Source organism: Athene noctua, chromosome 7 (assembly GCF_965140245.1).
Source record: "Athene noctua chromosome 7, bAthNoc1.hap1.1, whole genome shotgun sequence".
Lineage (NCBI taxonomy): Eukaryota > Metazoa > Chordata > Aves > Strigiformes > Strigidae > Athene > Athene noctua.
Genome location: NC_134043.1, coordinates 11886479 through 11904930, shown reverse-complemented (window position 1 = coordinate 11904930; position 18452 = coordinate 11886479). Strand labels below are relative to the sequence as shown.

The following is an 18452-nucleotide window of genomic DNA, read 5'->3' as shown; positions in this document are numbered from 1 at the left end:
TATATTCCTTCAAAAGAGGGTGCCAAGGCCGCTAAGATAAAAACATATTATCTAGCATTTTTTCAAAAAACCCACAAAAATCTTCACTTGCTCTTCCCCCATCCAAGATGCAGCATGAAATAAAAGCTACTGACAAACAGCCAACATTCAGTGCATCTGACTGTGCAGGACAGTGTCTGTGTTTAGTCCACTTTATTTTGAAAAAGCGCTGCAGGGCCTCACTGGTACCCTGGAAGGCTCCTTTTAGGAATGAGGCTAGTCTAGATGTTCACCCCAGGCATGGGCCGACTTCCAAATTACCCTGGGGGTGGGAAGTAATGTATGTTACCTGTCCTATTCTGTTATTCATCTCTCCAGGACGCAAGCTGGCTGGAATGTAATCCACAGATCACCTGAATTCTTGGGCTTAGTTGCATTTCTCATTTCCCTGTACAGTTCTGTGCTTGACTGTTTTTCTGGGTATCAAGGAATTTTGCTCCGTGCGGGGTTTTCCAAGCTGGACCAGAGGGCTGTGGTAGTACTTGCTATAATTAGTAAATTACCAAGTGAAGACTTCAGAACAGAACATAACTCTCCTTCATACTCAGCCCTTGCTCTGGTCATCAGATTCTTGGAAGAATCTATAGTATAAAATAGAAGAGGAACGGATTTGCAAATCTAGGCTTGGTGGTAGGCACTCACACATACAGAGTGAAGTTGTGTGTATACCTTGGTGATGAATGTAAGGAATGTTAGATAGAAATCTCTTATTTTTCGAAAACCTGCAAGAATTTGGGAGTTAGTCAATTAGAACGAGCAAGTCTGGATTGCAGTCACAAAGGGCAATTCCTTATTCATTACTCAGGCTTCTCAGGAACAGTAGATTGTGAGCAGGCGTAGAACAGTCCTGTTGTCCTGTAGTTGCAACTGTGAATTTTATACATATACCTAGTCAGGTGAAACAAGGGTTTTTTGATTGCATTTAAAAATTATTTCTAAAAATTAAGTCAAATTGGGATTAAATAAAAAAAATAGTGTTTGAAATTGGCATTTTATCAGCTCCAATCTTAGTTTTTGTGAAATGAAAATTAATTTAAAACTCATTACCAAAAGCAACATTTAACATGCATATTGCTTTTGCTCATGCTTCCTCAGAAAGCCACAACTTGTCATAGGCACAGCTGTTTAAAACATTTCTGTATTATTTTACTAATAAGTATATTTCTAAACAGTATGTAGAACTGCTGGAAAGGTTACAGTCTGTTATTATGGAAATGTTCATCCCTTTTCCCATAGCTACATGGTGAGCTGAAAAGCCTTACGAGTCCTGCCTCCAATCCACATGCCTATTTCTCCAATCTAGATAATGCTCCTTGCCCATAGAAAATAATATTCTTCCCTTGGAGCTCTCTATGGTGGGATGAAAATTGTGGCTTTTACTTCCCTTTCTTTTCCTGCAGAGTCATTGAAAATCTCTATTTCTATTTCTGTATTTCTAAGAGATTTGGAATACAATGAACATTCCTTGAACTAACCATTTTATACAAATATTTAATAGGATATTAATTAACATTTAATAGGATATATGGGCCTATTCGGTTCTGTTACAGAGTATAACAAAACAGTTCAGATTCACTGCAGGAACCTAAGAAGAGATGCCCAAAGAATCTTAGGGAGACTCTTTGTTTTCCATCTTGCTGTAGATGTAGTTATTTGCCTTCTTTCCCTTATTGCACTTGAGTGAAGCTCAGAAATAGTGGAGGCAGAAATCATGGCCCTGATATGCAATCAGCAGCTAAGCAATCCTCTGCTGTGCTATGCCAAGCTGCTGGCAGAACAAGCCTTCCTCCTTCTGAGAATCAGGTGGTGCTCTAGCCTTTACTTTGGGCAGAACAGTGGTGGAAGGAGGAGATACACATGAGATGTATGCCTTTGGCAGATTCCCCTCTTGAAAAAAGAGTTGCTCTAGACATCTCTAGCCAGGGTGTATTTATGTTGCTACACCAGTATTTTTAGTGGATGAACAGCAGGAGACAAACTTGGGACACACCTGCTGAGGACTGTACTGATTTGGTAAAGATAAGGAGGGAGAGAGGGAAAGGTTTTCTCCAGTCAGGCTTGAGCCTGGCTGATGGTCAGAGCATCTCGTTCACTGTGGCTTGATTAACTGTACTTTACTGTCTGTTCCTGGAGGCAGGATATATTTGTTCTAAAGACCAATTGTTTTTTCCTAGCGCAAATTGTAGCTGTTTCACAGATGGCACCATTAGTCTAGTCACTCTCAAGGCTTTGGAGGTCTTTCTGACCCACTACATAGGGTATCTTCAGATTTTAACTTACTCCCCAGCTATGTATACAGCATCCGTGGAGATTATTCCACTAGTACAACAAAATCCATTTTTTGTTACACCCAGGGTCATATAACTTCTTACAGAAGCATGATGATTTATTTTTGCAGTTACAAGGAGAACATGGAAATGACTGAAAGAGCACAGTAGGTAGCTTCTGCATTTGTGAAACTGTTCCTTTCTTTTATGAAATCTGTTCACTGGTGAACTCTTGAGAGCACAAACCTTCTGTGCCTATTGATTGGGAATGCAGTAATATTCACAACAAAAATACTTTCAGGAAAGAAATTTTTTAAGCCAAAGAACTTCAGAGCTGCAGAAGATAGGAAATCCTGGAATACAAATGTAATCCTTGCAAATACTGAGTACCACTGGTTACCTGATTGTCACTGTGCTCCTTGCCATATAGTTACTCTAGCATGATGGGACAAGAATGTGCATTGGAGAGCAGGAGAACATGTCTAATAGCCTCTGATTTTTGTTAATTATTATTAGCAGGACAACACAAACACTTGAAATCTTGCATTTATCTCTGGCTATGCAGAAAATAACTGGAGGACTATGTTCATCAGGGAGAAATCAACTTGTAGTCTCTTAGGCTTTTTAGGCAGAGAACAGGAACAAATTATCATGCAATAGATTAAAATCCTTTAGACTGTAGAAGAAAAAGAGCAAGCGAGAATGCAGAAGCGTACTTGCTTTTTCCCTTACACCACAAATCTGCGAGGACATTGTCCTGTCCCAGCTTCAGATGAGGCAGGGACATAAAATCTGTTGCCTTTGAAACAATCTTTTTGTTCTGCATCGCTCCTACCACTGAGACTTTCTATTGTAAAGATCTTGTTGGCTGTATTCATGCACTAGTCAGCTCTGAAAGAACACTTTTTTTGTAAGATGACTGAATTTAGTCTGATCAGTCATAATTAATATAGTATACAAAATATTTCACCCAATGATCTGACCCCTCAAAATAGAAGAATTGCAGGATTGCACCTCTGGGAGGGAAAAACCTGACATGCAGGGCCTGAACTTAGGAGGTGGTGTAGGTATGAATAGGTCTATATTATGGCACAAAGTTTCCAGGAAAGTTGTCCTGAGTGAAGCCTATCTGTCATATTGTCTGTACAATCACATATCTCTTACTGGTAAACTTTTGAACCTTTATTGTTAGTCCTGCTTCTGCTGTGATTTCTATCAGTGTAAATCAGCAGGGACTATAATAAAAGCATTGTAACACCACCCAGGGACAGATTCAGACCAACTCTAAGCCTTAAAGGCCAGTAACAGGAACACAGTAAATTCATACAGTTAATTTAGCCAGTGCAAAGAGTGACTTTCTGGCCTAATAAGTTGCTCCTAAGTGTGTGCATAGACTTGGTTTCCTGTTCCCAGGGATTAAACTGTTGCTGATTATCTTCCCACAGATAAAATAGGATGTAGTATGCCTTGTCTCCTTCCCTGTCTAGAAGCTGCTTCTTCCTGCCTAGCAGCTATTGCCACGTCCATAATGTTGCCAAGGTAACACCTGTGCCTCAGTGTTTCCTCCTAAAATCCTTCCTCATATCACCACTATCCACTGCTCTTGGCAAGTACAGTCATTCCCTCTGTGACCCCAGAAGGCTCCAGCATGAGCAAATTGTTGCAGCTGGTCTTCAGCAGCAACTGAATTTGAGTATGGAAAGCTACTCCCTATGGACTCTCCAGTTATTTCCTGATTTAATTCCAAATTTCCCTGAATATTTAAAAAATCTCCAAGGATCTGCCTATGCCCACCTAATAGTCATAAATATGATGAGATTTGACTCCCACTTTTGCCAGTATAAATCTCAAAGGGTCTCTTAATTTCTCTGAATATGCACCAAATAAACACTGCTACAACAGACTGGGATGTAGCATGGCTTGCCAAAAGACACAGGTTTGGGTATTAAAGGGTATTTGCTACATTTGAACAAGCAACTGATAATACAGTAATAAATGAGACTTGGAAATCCTTGAGATGTATTTTAACTTTGATAATGTTCAAAACTGAAACTGGATGAAAAACATTCATTAAGCCATTCTCTGGCAAAATTGGTTATTGTGATTGCAGAGAAATAAAAACACTTTTCAGAAAATCTTGTCATTTCCACTGCAGTTTGTTTCAGAGGGAAAAGAGAAAAGTGGGCTGGGAGGAGCAGAGGGATTCTGATAATGTCCTCATTTACCATTTCTGTTGAACAAAATATTTTAACTTTAGAATCCGCAACTGAAAAATATTTCAAAAAGCCATTTTAAGAGAACCAGTGCATGCACACACTTGTTAACAGCAGTTGGGTTTTTATGGTTCCATTTTTTTTTAATTTTGCCCCTACAATATGAAAGTGCTTCAGGAATGTTCCAAGAAAAAATCTGGCATTAAAAAATCTGGTATTCTGGGTTTTTTTTAATGCCCAAATGCCTTTGCATCTGCAAATGTTCAAAAAAGGTTACACATGTGCAAAGGACTTTGCATTTGCCAGCAAACTTTGTAGCTCACTGGAAGTGGAGACTATAGGTCCCTCTGAGCTATTTCTGGGGAAGAAAAGAATTATTATCATATACTAATTTATTTTTCACTGCCACTGAATGAAATACAGAATTGGAATGTCACACTTCTCAACGTATATACATACGTAGTAATCCTAGGAAGAAAGGACTCTCCCTTATCATACAGAATATGAATGCCATCTGTGGTTTTCTTAAAATGCCACCTCCTCAGAAAAATAGGCCTGCTATTGCAAATGCCACCTGTCATCAGCTAGTATACGTCAAGAATGTTCAGTGCCCGAGTGTCAGAACGTAATATAGTCTTGGGATCTCTGTCTCTGTGAATGCAATCCCAGCAGCGTGGTATCTGTGCTCCTGCTGAGTGACACAGCAGGCTCACTAGGAAGCAAAGGCAAGTGCTGAATGTGTAAGTACAAGTCAAAAAGAGATGTTAGGAGGTCTTTCTTCCTTTTTTACTAAAATAAGGAAAACACATGGGGAAAAAGAATCAGCTAGACTGTTCTCTGTCAGCCATTGGATGTTTAAGTATCAGTTCAGTGAAGTAGACCTATTTCTTCACTCAGGTGAGCCAGGATGGAAAAGCTTTGCTCGATGTCCTACAGCGTCCTTTGAGCCCTGGGAATTCTGAATCCCTCACTGCTACTGCAAACTACTCCAAGGCTGTTCACCAGGTGTTGGATGTGGTACATGAAGTCCTGCATCACCAGCGGCGCCTAGAGAGCATCTGGCAACACAGAAAGGTCCGGCTACATCAAAGGCTGCAGCTCTGTGTTTTCCAGCAGGATGTTCAACAGGTAACACCATTCCTAAAGTAGGTAAAGAATGGTCCTTTCTTTGCAGACATGAAGATTGTTTGGTGACTCATCTAGAGGATATTGCCATAACCGAGATTTCACACGCAGCTCTATCTATGCTAGAAATATGCTAAAATCCTAATACACCTTTCAGTACCTCTCAGTTTCATGTTGGAATCTTCAGTCAATCCACTGATTATTGATCAGTTCATTCCCCCCAAGAATGTGACACTATTTTCAGTGGTTAATTTTTCACAAATGAGCAATTAGCTCTAGGTACTCTGCTGTTCTTGAGAAAGTGATGTTTAATAGAAAAATTAATTTCAAGTATAAAAAGCAATTGAACTGTGGTGTATTTCACCTTCCTACATGAAAACAATACGGATACAAACCTTTTAATGGTGCTGTTTAGATGACCTTTGCATTATTACCACTTATGGAATCCACATACCTGTGCTATGAGTTTGCTGGCTCAAATGGGCTGCACACTGCAATGTGAGCCCGCCTCACATTGGTACAGGCTCACCTCTGAGAACTGAGGCTCCAGGTGAGTAACTTTTCTCTCCCAAAGGAATCCATTTGAATATTAGCACAACTGTAAGTGACAGTAAGTATGAGATGCTACATTTGTAGCTGCCAAATATGCAGGTACAATCAACAGATGTTACAGGGCTCTGCTCATTCAGGATGATGTGGTTTGTTTAAGGGCCCCATTACAGCCTGAAGCAGATGTTGGTAGCAATACGGTACTTGCTTTAAATGAAGAGGCTGAATGCTCTAATCATGTTTATGGAACATTCTAATGTCCCTGGGGTTCTTCATGTCATTGCCTTCCTCCAAGTGAAAAATGAGGTAGAGACAGTGCAACAAAGCTGCCATGTGCAAACTAGACGTGAACCAGCAAGGACAGGAGACCGGCAACTTCTATTCAACATGCAAATCTGTGGTCCTGTTATAGTGCCATAGTTGAAGTGCACCAGCGCAGACAGAACTGCAGCTGTAGATAACCCTTTACAAATCTGTATGACCATTTCTTTGGCAGTCTTGAAAAGTTTGCCAGAATTTCTACCTGCTCAGTTTTTCCTATAAACCCACACAGATATTGATACCATATATAACTACAACTGGGATTGAATGTAACAGATGCTTAATGTAAGCAACTTCACTTTCATTATGTGTCAGCAAATATACTGCATGGTAATGAAATTAATAAGCTATATATTAAATAGAGCATTCAGTTAGAGTACTCTGCAAACTAGATGTAGTTAATAAAATTTTGGGGTTAAAATCTCAAAAATCAAGGGTTTTAAATTCTGATTTACAGATTTATTATGCTTTTTCCAATTGTGGTATACAATGTCAATCCATATTATTTTAGGTATTCTTCATCCCCTAGGGTGATTTACACTTTTGTTCAATCTTTCCAACACAAAACTTTCTCTTACATCTTCTGAAATCAGTAGAAGTGTTTATGAGGTTCACTCATGAAACCCATTCAGATTTTTACTTTCCATATATGTGAGGCAATGAGACTGTGTCACTGGTTTTCAAAAGGCACACGTCTTTTGTACGTACTGTGACTTTTGGTGAGAGGAAGAGAAACAAGCAATAAGAGTCATTAGAGTACAGTCACTTTAGAGAGTATTATTCTGTGTGAGTTCTGCTGGCAGCAATCTTTCCAAACTTTTCTCTTAATGGGTGGTTAGTATCTGGGAAACAACTTAATGACAGACATGTTTCTGTCCTAGTACACACTTACTGGAAGCATCTTTTTGTCCTGCTTAGTAGAGAGGAAGAGATGAATCATTCCGTTCACTAAACATCTGTACTATTCAAGATAAATGCTTTGTAACTCATAAATGAAATTATCAGCTGAACAGAAATATGAAGTGTAGATTCCATGGGAAGGAGGAAGATACTTGAGTATGTTGATGGGTTTGGTTTTTTTTTTAAAATAATCACCTCCTATATATCTGTTGTGCAATTCCTATTATGTATATTTTGTTAAATGCCCATCAGTTGGCAAGTGAGCAGTCTACCTCTATGTTGTCACTAATCATAACTAACATTTATAATAATAATAATTTGCTGTCTTGTCAAAATTTAATAACCTTTAACAGAGTTCTTCCTGGTAAAGTCCAAAAAGGAAAGATGTAGGAGAACAAATCTTGACAGGAGAGCCCTGAATTTATTAGACTTCACTGTCTTCTAGACAAGTGATGATACAGTGTAGTTTCTCTGAGGAAGATGCTCCTCTTCCCTTTCCACCCAGTTCAAAATTGTGTTCTCACAGACACGGTTTTCCCTATCAGGATGTCTTGTGGCTCACTCTCTCTCCAGCTGTTGGTCAGTGCAGTAAAAGTCTGGTGAAAGATGATCTCCTTGTCAGAATTTAGACTTCCTCACTGTGCATCTATACCTTTCTCTTCATGTCAGCTGTTCTGTATCCATCTTGTCTTAAAAGCAGATGTGAATAGTGACAGGTTTTGTTGTGTTGCATGGTCTTAATACAGAATCCAGGATTATCTTGCATCCTCTCCGTCTGCCATTAACAGCATTAATAGTTTTTGGTAAAGACACATCTCCAAGAAGAGTTTCTTAAGAATCTTGGAAGATCATAATTCTTCACCTAACTATTCTGGTTAGTCTTGCAATATCAAGTGTTTATAGAGAGGTCTTGCAAAACCAGTTAGCTGGATGAAGGCTTTATGTAGGCCAAGTGTGTGCCTTTTGGACTAGATTTAAGGGTTAAGCTGTGTTAAACAGGGCTCATTCATATCATTCCTGGTGTATTATGCACCATTTGCAAGGCCAGACTACACGCTGTACACATTACTGGCAGTTCAGAGCTATGTTCTCAGATAGTTTCACACTGTCAAGGAAATCCTTTTGATTCTAGCTGGGTTTCAGTTTGAACTGCACAAAACCTGAAAATACTGAAAACGATGGATTAAAAGAAATAAAAGTAATTTTTATTCTGAGATAGAAAGTCAGGCATCCTTACAGTCATGTCAGAACCAAAATACAAGTTGTGCTGTAGAAAAAAAAAAGTTTTAACACTGTGGATTACCAAGTTACAATATTAATGTAAGAAAAGTTATGCTATAAAATACCATTAGAAGTAATCACCACCTCACACAATCAGACATTATACAAGATTATTTGCCATTATATCTATGTATTAATACAATTACATCAATTTACACATGTGAACCAAGGTAAATAATGGTGTGTTAAGGACAATGAGTTATGTATATATAGCATTTTAAAGAAGGAAAGAAAATAAATGGTGTGAAACTACATTTGCAGCCTTCACAGGAAATGGAGCACCATTCACAGAAAAGGGATAGCGGTTAAGACAATTTGTGAGCTGTTATGAGGCTCTGTGCAGGCAGGAACTGACAAGGAACTTTAACACAAAACCTATTTAGGATTATTATAAAAATGTTGGTTTGCCGAGTGTGTAAAATACTTTACTGCTTCAGTTGTTTTTTAGAAGTTCTCTATCATTTCAGATAGGGAAGAGCTGTGCTGTTTGATCCTTTTAGAACACAGCTGTGGGAGGAGGTGCTGAGATTCTGTCCTGCAAGGGAGGAAAAAAATCCCTTTGACATTCATACTGATATTCTGTAATTGCTGCAGATGCTTCAGCCCAGTTTTGGTAGCTTTTCCTTTTTGCCCCTCTCTGCTCTGGGTCTTCCCCTTCTGCAGATTGTTTACCAGCAAATTAACACCATTTTAATTTTTTTTGTTAAGATTTGAAATTGTTCTCATGTTGTCTCCAATTTCCAGTTCTTTCCACTGTTACATCCTGATTTACGCTGTTTGCCTCTGCATGCATCTCTCCACTTGAATATGTTCCCTTTGCCCCTGTCAACAGCAACAGTGCAACAGCAAGGGTAACATAAGGGTTGTGCCATGAGCAGATGTTACCAAGCAGCCTTAGAAATAGCTGAAGTTTATGACACTGTTCTTTACCCCATTGCCTCCCCCATCCCCTTTGTTTCATATGGGCAAGAGTTTTGTCTGAATTCTCTCACTTCATAAACTCATTCAAGTGAAACTGTAAAGCCTGAAGCATACCTATTAAAGTAGAAGGAAAATGGAGACCCATCAGATGCATTATTGAAATGGTCTGTGCAAGCCTTGAACTTGGTATTTTAAAGCACTTCTGTGGCAGAATAATCAAACTGCTACTCTTACTCTGCAGGGTTTCATTTCTTCTCATGGAAATTCTGTCTTTCCATCATTTCCATGCATAAACACCAACACTTAGCCTGCTATAGGCAGTCTGTTTTTTCACAGATTCACATGATTCTCTCAAGATCACTGCTGGTGCTGCTTCCTTCTTGCTTTACTTTTGTTATGATAGTTGCCTGTAAAGGAAGAGCTGGAAAATAGGTGGATGTAGAGGTACTGTGTGTGCTGGTGGAGTTTCTTGGCTATGTACAAAGCCTTGAGTTAGCTGTGGTGGCTCCACATGGCAAAGTGGAACAGGCCCATCATGCCAGATGAAGACCAGTGGTAAACAGCAAGATGACAGTAGGAAGTGCTTACTGGCAAGAGGGTAGGCACGTACTAAGAAAGTTAGGACTGTTGCCATACCAGCTGTAGTGATGTCTCAAATCCTCTTGGTCATTGAAAAGGTCAAGCCAGACAGACCAGTGTCAAGTTCACCTGTATTTCTCTAAGTTTGTGGATCTGTGTTCTGTTGGCTTCATGCCCAGATACACTAATGGACATAGCTTAGGTTTCCTTGTGTGGTTATCTGCCTCTGGTGATGGATAAAAAGGCCATGTGGCCATACTGATATCATTACATTTACCAGCTGCCACTGTAGTGGGAGACAGCTAAGTATTGCAGGAAAGGCTGTCTCTCTTCATAACCAAGCACTTTAACTTGTAGTGTGTCTGGCTTTTACTGACCAAGAAAACAGATCAGGGCATGATCCTGACATCATTTGTATAGAAAAATGTCATGGCAACATCTATTTGTCTCCATACACTATCTGAGAATGCTGAACGCTTCATGTGATGCATGTGATCTACATAGTCCATTTGCAGAGAATGCTAGGATATTTGAGGCAGTTCATGATTCATTTAGTGCTCACACAAGATTTTAGAGGATTAGGTCTGTATATCCCCCCACACATGCATGCATACACTCAGTTATTTTGATCGCTTCAAGGCAATAAAGAGTTCTCCAACGTTCTGTAGTTTTGTCATCGTTTGTTTCAAAGGCAGAAGAAATCAGACTATATTATCTCCTTTTATGCTTTGTTTACAATAATACCTCCACTGGGTCTTGTAAAGCAACATATTTATTTGTAAACCATTGCTAAAAATAAAGAACATTATAATCAAGTCAAGATTATATTTACTACCGTATGACTTCAGCCACAGCACCCTGCAAAAATACATCACATGCTCTGTATGCCATCTGAGCAGATTTGGCTTGTAAATAGCTACCAGCGACAGATCACTAACTAAAACGTTACAGCTCAAAGCATCCTAGACAATTTTAATGGCCCCTTTAGTAAATTTGTCAAGGAATGAGATGCGCTTAATGTTTGTCACGTGTATGTTTACATTTTCAAAATATTACTGCTGTATTTTCACTGAGATTAGAAGGTATATGTGACCTTACCAGCCTTAAGGTTGAAGTATTACCTGACAGTGAGTAGAGGTTCTAACTATGGTTGTATTGTCTCCAAAAGTTAATGAAAACTCAGGATTCAATGGTGGTAGAACTACTTGACAACCTTCTCCCAGTGGGTTGTAACAGGAGAGAAAACAACCTTTCATTATTCGTGACTAAATACCTCTTTTTTCACTAATCCTTTATTTCCAGCAATTGAGGCCAGAGTGTCCACACCTGGTTTATTATCTGATATAAATACCTCACTACACAATTCTGATAGATCATCATACAACTTTTACCTACATAGCTCTAAAGGACTAACTTAATGAGATGTGCACATGTTTCCAAACCCACGTTATGTCTCTAACAGCCTCTTATTTAGTACTTGTCTGCTTTATTATTTATGCAGTAAAGGATGGTACGTTTGTAGTAAAAGGATTTTTTGTTTGTTTCCATCCACTCTTTGTCACAGGCCATGCAATAAAACATCTTGGCAACTGCTTCTTTAGAGCAATTTTCATTCCATTCCTTTTGTTCCTGCCAAAGGAACTGGCACATTTTCAGGCAATGTGAGTGCAAGTCTAGGCAATGAAGAGATTTGTGGCCCCACTTATCTTCTGAAGAGGACTAACAAGTAACCATCACTGAAAGTAAATTGGTGGTATATTTGTGCTGATTAGTATCCTGCAGATACTATGAAATGAATTAATAATGACATGGCTATTTAAATTACACAAGGGTTGCCAAGTGGCTTAGTTTATTTTGAACTGTTAAAAAAGGACTGTTATTCCTTCATTTGAACCCACAGTGGTGTGGGATTATGCAGGAGTTTCACATTATTTCTGCTGGCTGTATATGTGTCTCTAAGATCTGGTGGCAGCAGGGAGAGTAGTGGAATAAGAGCACCCTGCACATTTTTACAATTCCTATTACCAGATTATGTTGGGTTTGCCACACAAGGCAGCCATGCTGGGAAGAACATTGCCCACATATTTCTTTGGTTTCTAGTGATTTCATATGGATGTTTCTCTAGTTCCTTTAGATTGTAAAGACATGAATCATTTATGGACAGGGTGCTCAGGGTTGTCCAAACCAAACAGGACAGGGTTCTTGGAGAAAGAATGCAGCTGAAAGAACTAACGTGCATTTTCCCTCTTTACCAGTAACTCTGGCATAGGAGTCTGCCCTTCAAAAGGCCACATCATAGTTTCCCAAGAGGAGTGCAAAATACATAGCACTTTGATTTTTGAGCGTGTTCAGACAATGGCTTTTGGTATAGAGCTAGGCTCTGTGTTTCTGGCCAGGCAGTCACATTTGCACCCTGTAACCAGTGATCAGCGTATGGTATAAGAACACCTCAGAGATATCTCAGGCTATCAGCTTAAGAAGTTAATTGCTTTAAATGCTTCAGACTCATGTGAAAGAGAGGGATCTCTGTTCTAAACTTCTGACAATACTTTTTAAATATAGATCAGTATTATCTTGTATTTTTTGTGCCAAAACTCTTCACAAAGAACTATAGGTTTAAATTATTACATTTTCATTTAATGATATTTATTCTGGAAATTCCTTAAGGGTTGCTGATTAACAATACTCTATCCTCTTCATAATTTGATTTAAAGTGTAACTTGAAATTATCTGGAAACAACCTTTGTGCCTTTCTTCCTCTAGTTATTAAGCCAAGCAGACAATTGTTCTTTGTGCTTTTAAAGAGTCACTGATTAAAAATTAATAATGATCACTTTTTAATTTACACACAGAGCAGTAGTTCTAGGGATATCAAACTTCAGGGCCCAGTTTCAGTTACCAACTGAAGTTTACTTAGCATTGATGTACAAACAGTGTGAGAACACTTTGATGAGCTCCACAGCTGTCTTGGGAAATAAGATCTGAAGAAATCTGAACCAGCCAGCTTGATCTCTGAACCTATTGAAGTGAGAAGAGGAACTGAAAAAAAAAAAAAAAAGCTTTGTGCCCCCCAAATTGTTTTTCTCCTTTAGAGCACTGTTGATCCTTCAAGACCTAGTCCTTTCAGATGGTCTGTTTTGCTGTTTCTTGAACTGCAAATGTTTAGGTTCTTACTGAGAGATTAGGAACCTCTGAGGCAGCCTTCTGAATCCTGCTGACTCATTGAGGTTATGAATCTACCATATAGTGGATGAAGTGGACATAATTCATAGTATGAAGAAATGGAGAAGGTGATAGAAAGATACAGTTAGTTCTCTGTAGGTAGATGCAACTATCCATGGTCTGGATTTATCCTGCCCATCTTTAGGTGTGTAAGCGAATCATCTAAGTCAGGAGCCTAATGCATAGTCTCCTTTTATAGTCAACAGAGAGACACTGACATCTTCAGAGAATGACTCGATCTAAGATCTGAATTGTACTCTGGATACTTCCATCTCTTACTGTTGACTGTTGGGGAAATAATGATACAGTAGGCTCTTCAGACAAGACCTGGAGTTTATTACCTCATGTTGAGTGAGATGTATTAGGATGCAAAAGCCCAATCCTGTGTGTTGCGGAGCATCCCTAGCCATCATGCCAGGCCACTCGGTCCCTTTCTGATCCAGGATTTGCTTTACAGCAAACTGCAAAAAAGTCAGTCCTAGGCAAACTGTTAAAATTTGCTGTTACGATTAAGCAGAATCGTCCTCCTTATATATCATATGCTCATTGTCTATTTCTATCCCAGGATTATTTGTATGTCAGCATCCCTGAAAATATGATGTGTAGTTTATTGTTTCTGAAAGGCATTGTTGGTTCTTATTGTTGTGGCAAAGGAGGGGAAAGAATCAGGCTTGTCTGTTACCGATTAGGCCTACAAAAATAGTAGGGCTGCAGTGGTGAAGGAAGAGAAATAGAGTTTTCTACAGAAATATGTGTATGTTTTGAAAGCAATTGCTGGAATGAGTAATTGTCACCAAGGACATGGAGAAAAAGAAGGCATTTGAATAAATGTAGGCTGGAATGCCAGAAGACTTTCTTCCCTGCAACTTTAAGAAGTTACAATAACAGTAGTACTTCTTGCTTATTGTGGTTTCTTTCATCTCAGGATTATGGGTTTTCTAAAAGGTTGATGTTGAGTGACTTGCCAAAGGTCACTGAAAGCTTCATGACTACTGCTCTTCATGTCAGGATGTCTGATTTTCAGATCTATGCTATAAACCCTTAAAGTCATTGCTACTCCAGTTTTATCCCATATGAAAAGGTCTTACAGGATTTATTGGGACTATCTAAAAATGAAATAAAGGTCTGTTATGCTAAGAAATAAATATGCTATTTTAGGCATTGGTTTAGGCGTCCAAAATAGTAATTCTTTTCTACTCCATTTGTTTCCCTTGATCTTTCCTTCCAATTATCTCCTTACATGGCCTCCCAGATTTTTCATGATCCTGCCTGTCACTCAGAGTGATCAATCCTCTTTCATATTGCTTTTGACTGATGGCCAACAAAAGGTATTTTCATTGAAGTTAGAAAAAAACCTAGCCAGACAACAAAGAGGGTAATGATAGCTAGTTCCTACAGTACAACTATAACAATTTCACTGTGTTTTCCTCCACGGAGCAGCCAGCTGGTTACTTTTCCCCCTCTGGTAATGAATTGCACTCATGATTAGAGATTATTATATCTTGCTGGGTAGCAAAGCCCAATTTAGGTTGGCACCACAGCCTGTTTCTGCTAGCTGCTCCTATCCATGCTAGTCATTCCCACTAGCTCTTGCTCCTCCTTCTAGCAGGTCTACATTACTCCATGCCAAAAACTACTTTTACTAGCTCTGCTCCATACGGCTGTGCTCTGCAGCAGCTCTTTGCTCTGTTAGCATCTCCTGTTGGCTGTGCCTTGTTTCAGTAGCTGCCCTAACTAACCAACTTCTGAAAGAGTTCTGATATTTCTGTCCTTGGAAGAGAGGTTGTGCACTATTTAGGACTAAACACAGTGTTTTAACTCACAGGAGACTTTTAAGCAACTTCTTTTGTTTGAAATTCCTCATAGAGAACTTCTTACACAAATCTTCTTGCTTGTTTTTTGTTGTAATCTTTGGATTGTAGTTCTGGAAGCTATTGCCTAGGCTGGGGTGACCCTTCAGGCACATTTAGACGGAGCTGGTTGGCTCAGATTCCTGTATACTATTACAGCTATAAACTTTATTTTATGTTACGCTATGGTTCTCTTTTAACAAAATGTCTTTCAAATGTGAAAACATGCAAAACAAACATATTTCAGGCCTGTCCATTGGTCTTTTACCTTTCTCTTCCCTTTGTTTTTGTAGTTCTTTCCTTGTTGTTTCTTTCCAGCCTTTTGGGTTTTTTTGGATAGGATGTGTATTAAGGGATGGAGAAAATTACTTTTATTTTTGGCTTCAGCAATGTACAAAACATTGTGACCTTGAGACAGTTCCCTTCCCAAATAAGGAGGAAACATTGGGAAGGAGGAAAACCACAAATTTTTTTTTTTAAATTTATTTTTTATTTCCCTCTCCCTACAGCAAAAAGTAACTTTAAACAATCAAAATGTATTTTTGGGTATTGTTTCAGCTTACTTACCTCCTCACGTTTTCAAAATACAGGAGGTGTCAGGAAACCAGAAGAGAAGGAAGTTCAGGGTGAGGGGATGCCATATTCTGGGAGCCACCAAGCTAGGAGGAAAACATAAGAAAGCAAGCAGAAAGTGTTTTCACAGAAAACGTCAGTTTGGGGGAAATGGGACTTTTCATTAAAAATGTGCTCTTAGGGGAAGACGCCAACCACATCTGCCCCTCATTCTGCCCATGGCTCTCACTTCCAGAGTCTTTTAGGTGGTTTCTCTTCTCTATTGAACCTCTCAAGGTTGTTCCTTGCTGAAAGTGCTATTCATAAGCATGGTCCTGCTTGCAAATATATTCTAGTTTATTACAGCATTACCAGCCTGCCAGGGGACTCAGAGCTCAGCATCCGTTTGCTCCCTCCCGACACACAGCTTCTCATTGACATTATCCATGGCCTCCTTTGGTGAGTCTGTAAGGTCACTGGCCTTTAACCCTTCAAAACCCTCACAGGATCCATTTCTGCTGTGACATGTAGAAGAAATCAGCCATACAGTTATGGGTAGATTACACAATAATGCAAACATCCTGGGCTTTTTATTTCAGCTCTCCTATGTTTTGCATACTGAGTGCCTAGCCCAGCATGGGGTCTGTATGCTACATGCAAAGCTTCTCACACACCACAGTAACTTAGCCCTTCCCCCATTTATTTGCAGTACTGAGCTTTGATTTCTCTGCCCTGGGACACCATGTGTCAAATGCAGCTGGTTTGCCTGAGCAGTGATTGACAGACAGGCAGTGCAAGCAGAAGAGATGCTGCAGTGGCCCTACAGCAGGAGAAATGCTGTGGTGCAAATTTGAATCCCTGGGCAGGACCCAGTGGCAGAGAAGGAACCCTGCCATGAGGTCAAACACAGCCTCGTGCTGCACTCCATTCACCCTGAGCACAGCCTGACACATAAGGGTATCTTAAACTGGGAGATAAAATATTTGAGACATCAGGCTATTTATTTAAAAGACAAAGAAGAGATCCCAGAAAAGTGCCTGATGGGGAATTGCCACTCCTGGCATTCAGGGCATTTATTTCATCCTTGTTCTCCTACTTCTTCTTCCCAAATGGTTTTTCCACTTTCATATTTTACCTCAAGTCTCAAATCATGTCAAAGGCCCATGGGGAAAGGTTATATTTTCCTAGATGTTGGCATGATGCTCAGCCCCAAAGGGCTCTGACCCCAGTAGTGGGTTTTTCTGTTACTGGGATGGAACTATGTACCAAGACCCATTTGCCCCAGCTGGGATTTGTTTTCTTACTAAACCTGTCTTTGCTGTGTGCTGTGATTGTAAGCCTTGTTCAACCAGGATGATTACATCTTCTGCTCCCAACAGTAACCTAAAGCAGTACTTTATTTAATATCCTGGTCAATCAACAGTTTTCTCTGTGGTGAAGCAGACAACTCAAGCACAGTGGGGAGTGCCCATACAGAGTCTGGACCATAGTGTCTGCATTAAAGACTACTCTGTTGTAAAGCTCATTCTTGCTTTATCAGTCCTTTATAATCGTTAATTGTCTTTAAGCATCTTTTTTAAACTAGTTGCAGTTTATATGGGTTGATGCTATCAAAATATAGACAGTTCTGTCTAAATTAGGAGAGCAATCTCAGATTAGTACAGTGGTAGCAGTTTGAGACATTGACCCAGAGCACTGAAATTAGGAGCCAGCCCTGTAGGTTGCTCTTTTCCTACTGACTAGACAAGGAGTGTATTTCCCAGGGTAGGAGACCACCCATCTTACCATTAGACTATTATACTTCTGCCTGTACTGACACAGTTACGCTCTGGTTACAGGTGAAGCTGAAAAAAACACATAGTAAATATGTTCAGGGTTTAATTTTTTTTTTTTTTTTTTTTTCCTAAATGTTTAGTGGCTACCACTGAATGTTTAATTGTAGCAGTAATTATACCATTATGTTAGGCTGACATTTACCTATCAGTGGATTTCTTTCATTTTACAGACAGGAAACTGAGGCACTGAAAGGGGCCATGAAGCAGATTAGGGTTGGAACTGTGAAGAACAGTCCTTTTTATTTTTTTCTGAATCTTTATCCACTCTTCATTAATTTTGTTTTTTTTCCTCTGTTGAAGCCCATAGCCACATCTGTCACTGGCAGACTTAAAACCAATTGCTCTATTTAAATACTTGAGAATAATATACTTTTCTGAAGAGTTCATGTAGCTCCTTTCTTCCCTCCTGTGAACTTTCTGTATTTCTTGGGGACCTTTTACATTTTGGACAGTCCCACTGAGAAAAAAAAATGAAGAAAACATATGCAAGGAAAATATTTCACAAGCCAAAGAGAGCCACACTTTCAAATGCACAAATTTCTCTATAGGATCAGGATGCTTTTCCTCACAAACATGAAAATCAGCACTGTAATGCTATGTTCACAAACATGAAAATTAGCTGTGATGATAGCTATCATTAGTAACAACAACTTGGAGGTCAACACCTTAGAAATCTAAATCACAGCTTCCACTCAGAAATCAAATCAGCTGGGTCCTGCAGGTGTCCTTATTTACTATCAGGTCTGCAAATGATGTTTTTCTGTTGGTCTGATGCCAAAGAAGCAAAATTGAGAGTTA

The 18452-nt window shown here is 39.3% G+C and overlaps 1 protein-coding gene across 12 annotated transcripts in view; it reads left to right on the top strand.

The window, feature by feature from the left end:
* KALRN (kalirin RhoGEF kinase) overlaps positions 1 to 18452 on the top strand; it is a 524667-nt gene that overhangs the window by 249036 nt on the left and 257179 nt on the right. For all 12 annotated transcript variants that reach the window (XR_012633922.1, XM_074910291.1, XM_074910292.1 and 9 more), the window contains exon 9: positions 5417 to 5647. Coding sequence is in view for 11 of the 12 variants with exons in the window: in XM_074910291.1 (XP_074766392.1) it covers positions 5417 to 5647 (231 nt within the window). In the remaining variant the exon portion in view is untranslated. The remainder of the gene's footprint in view (positions 1 to 5416; positions 5648 to 18452) is intronic.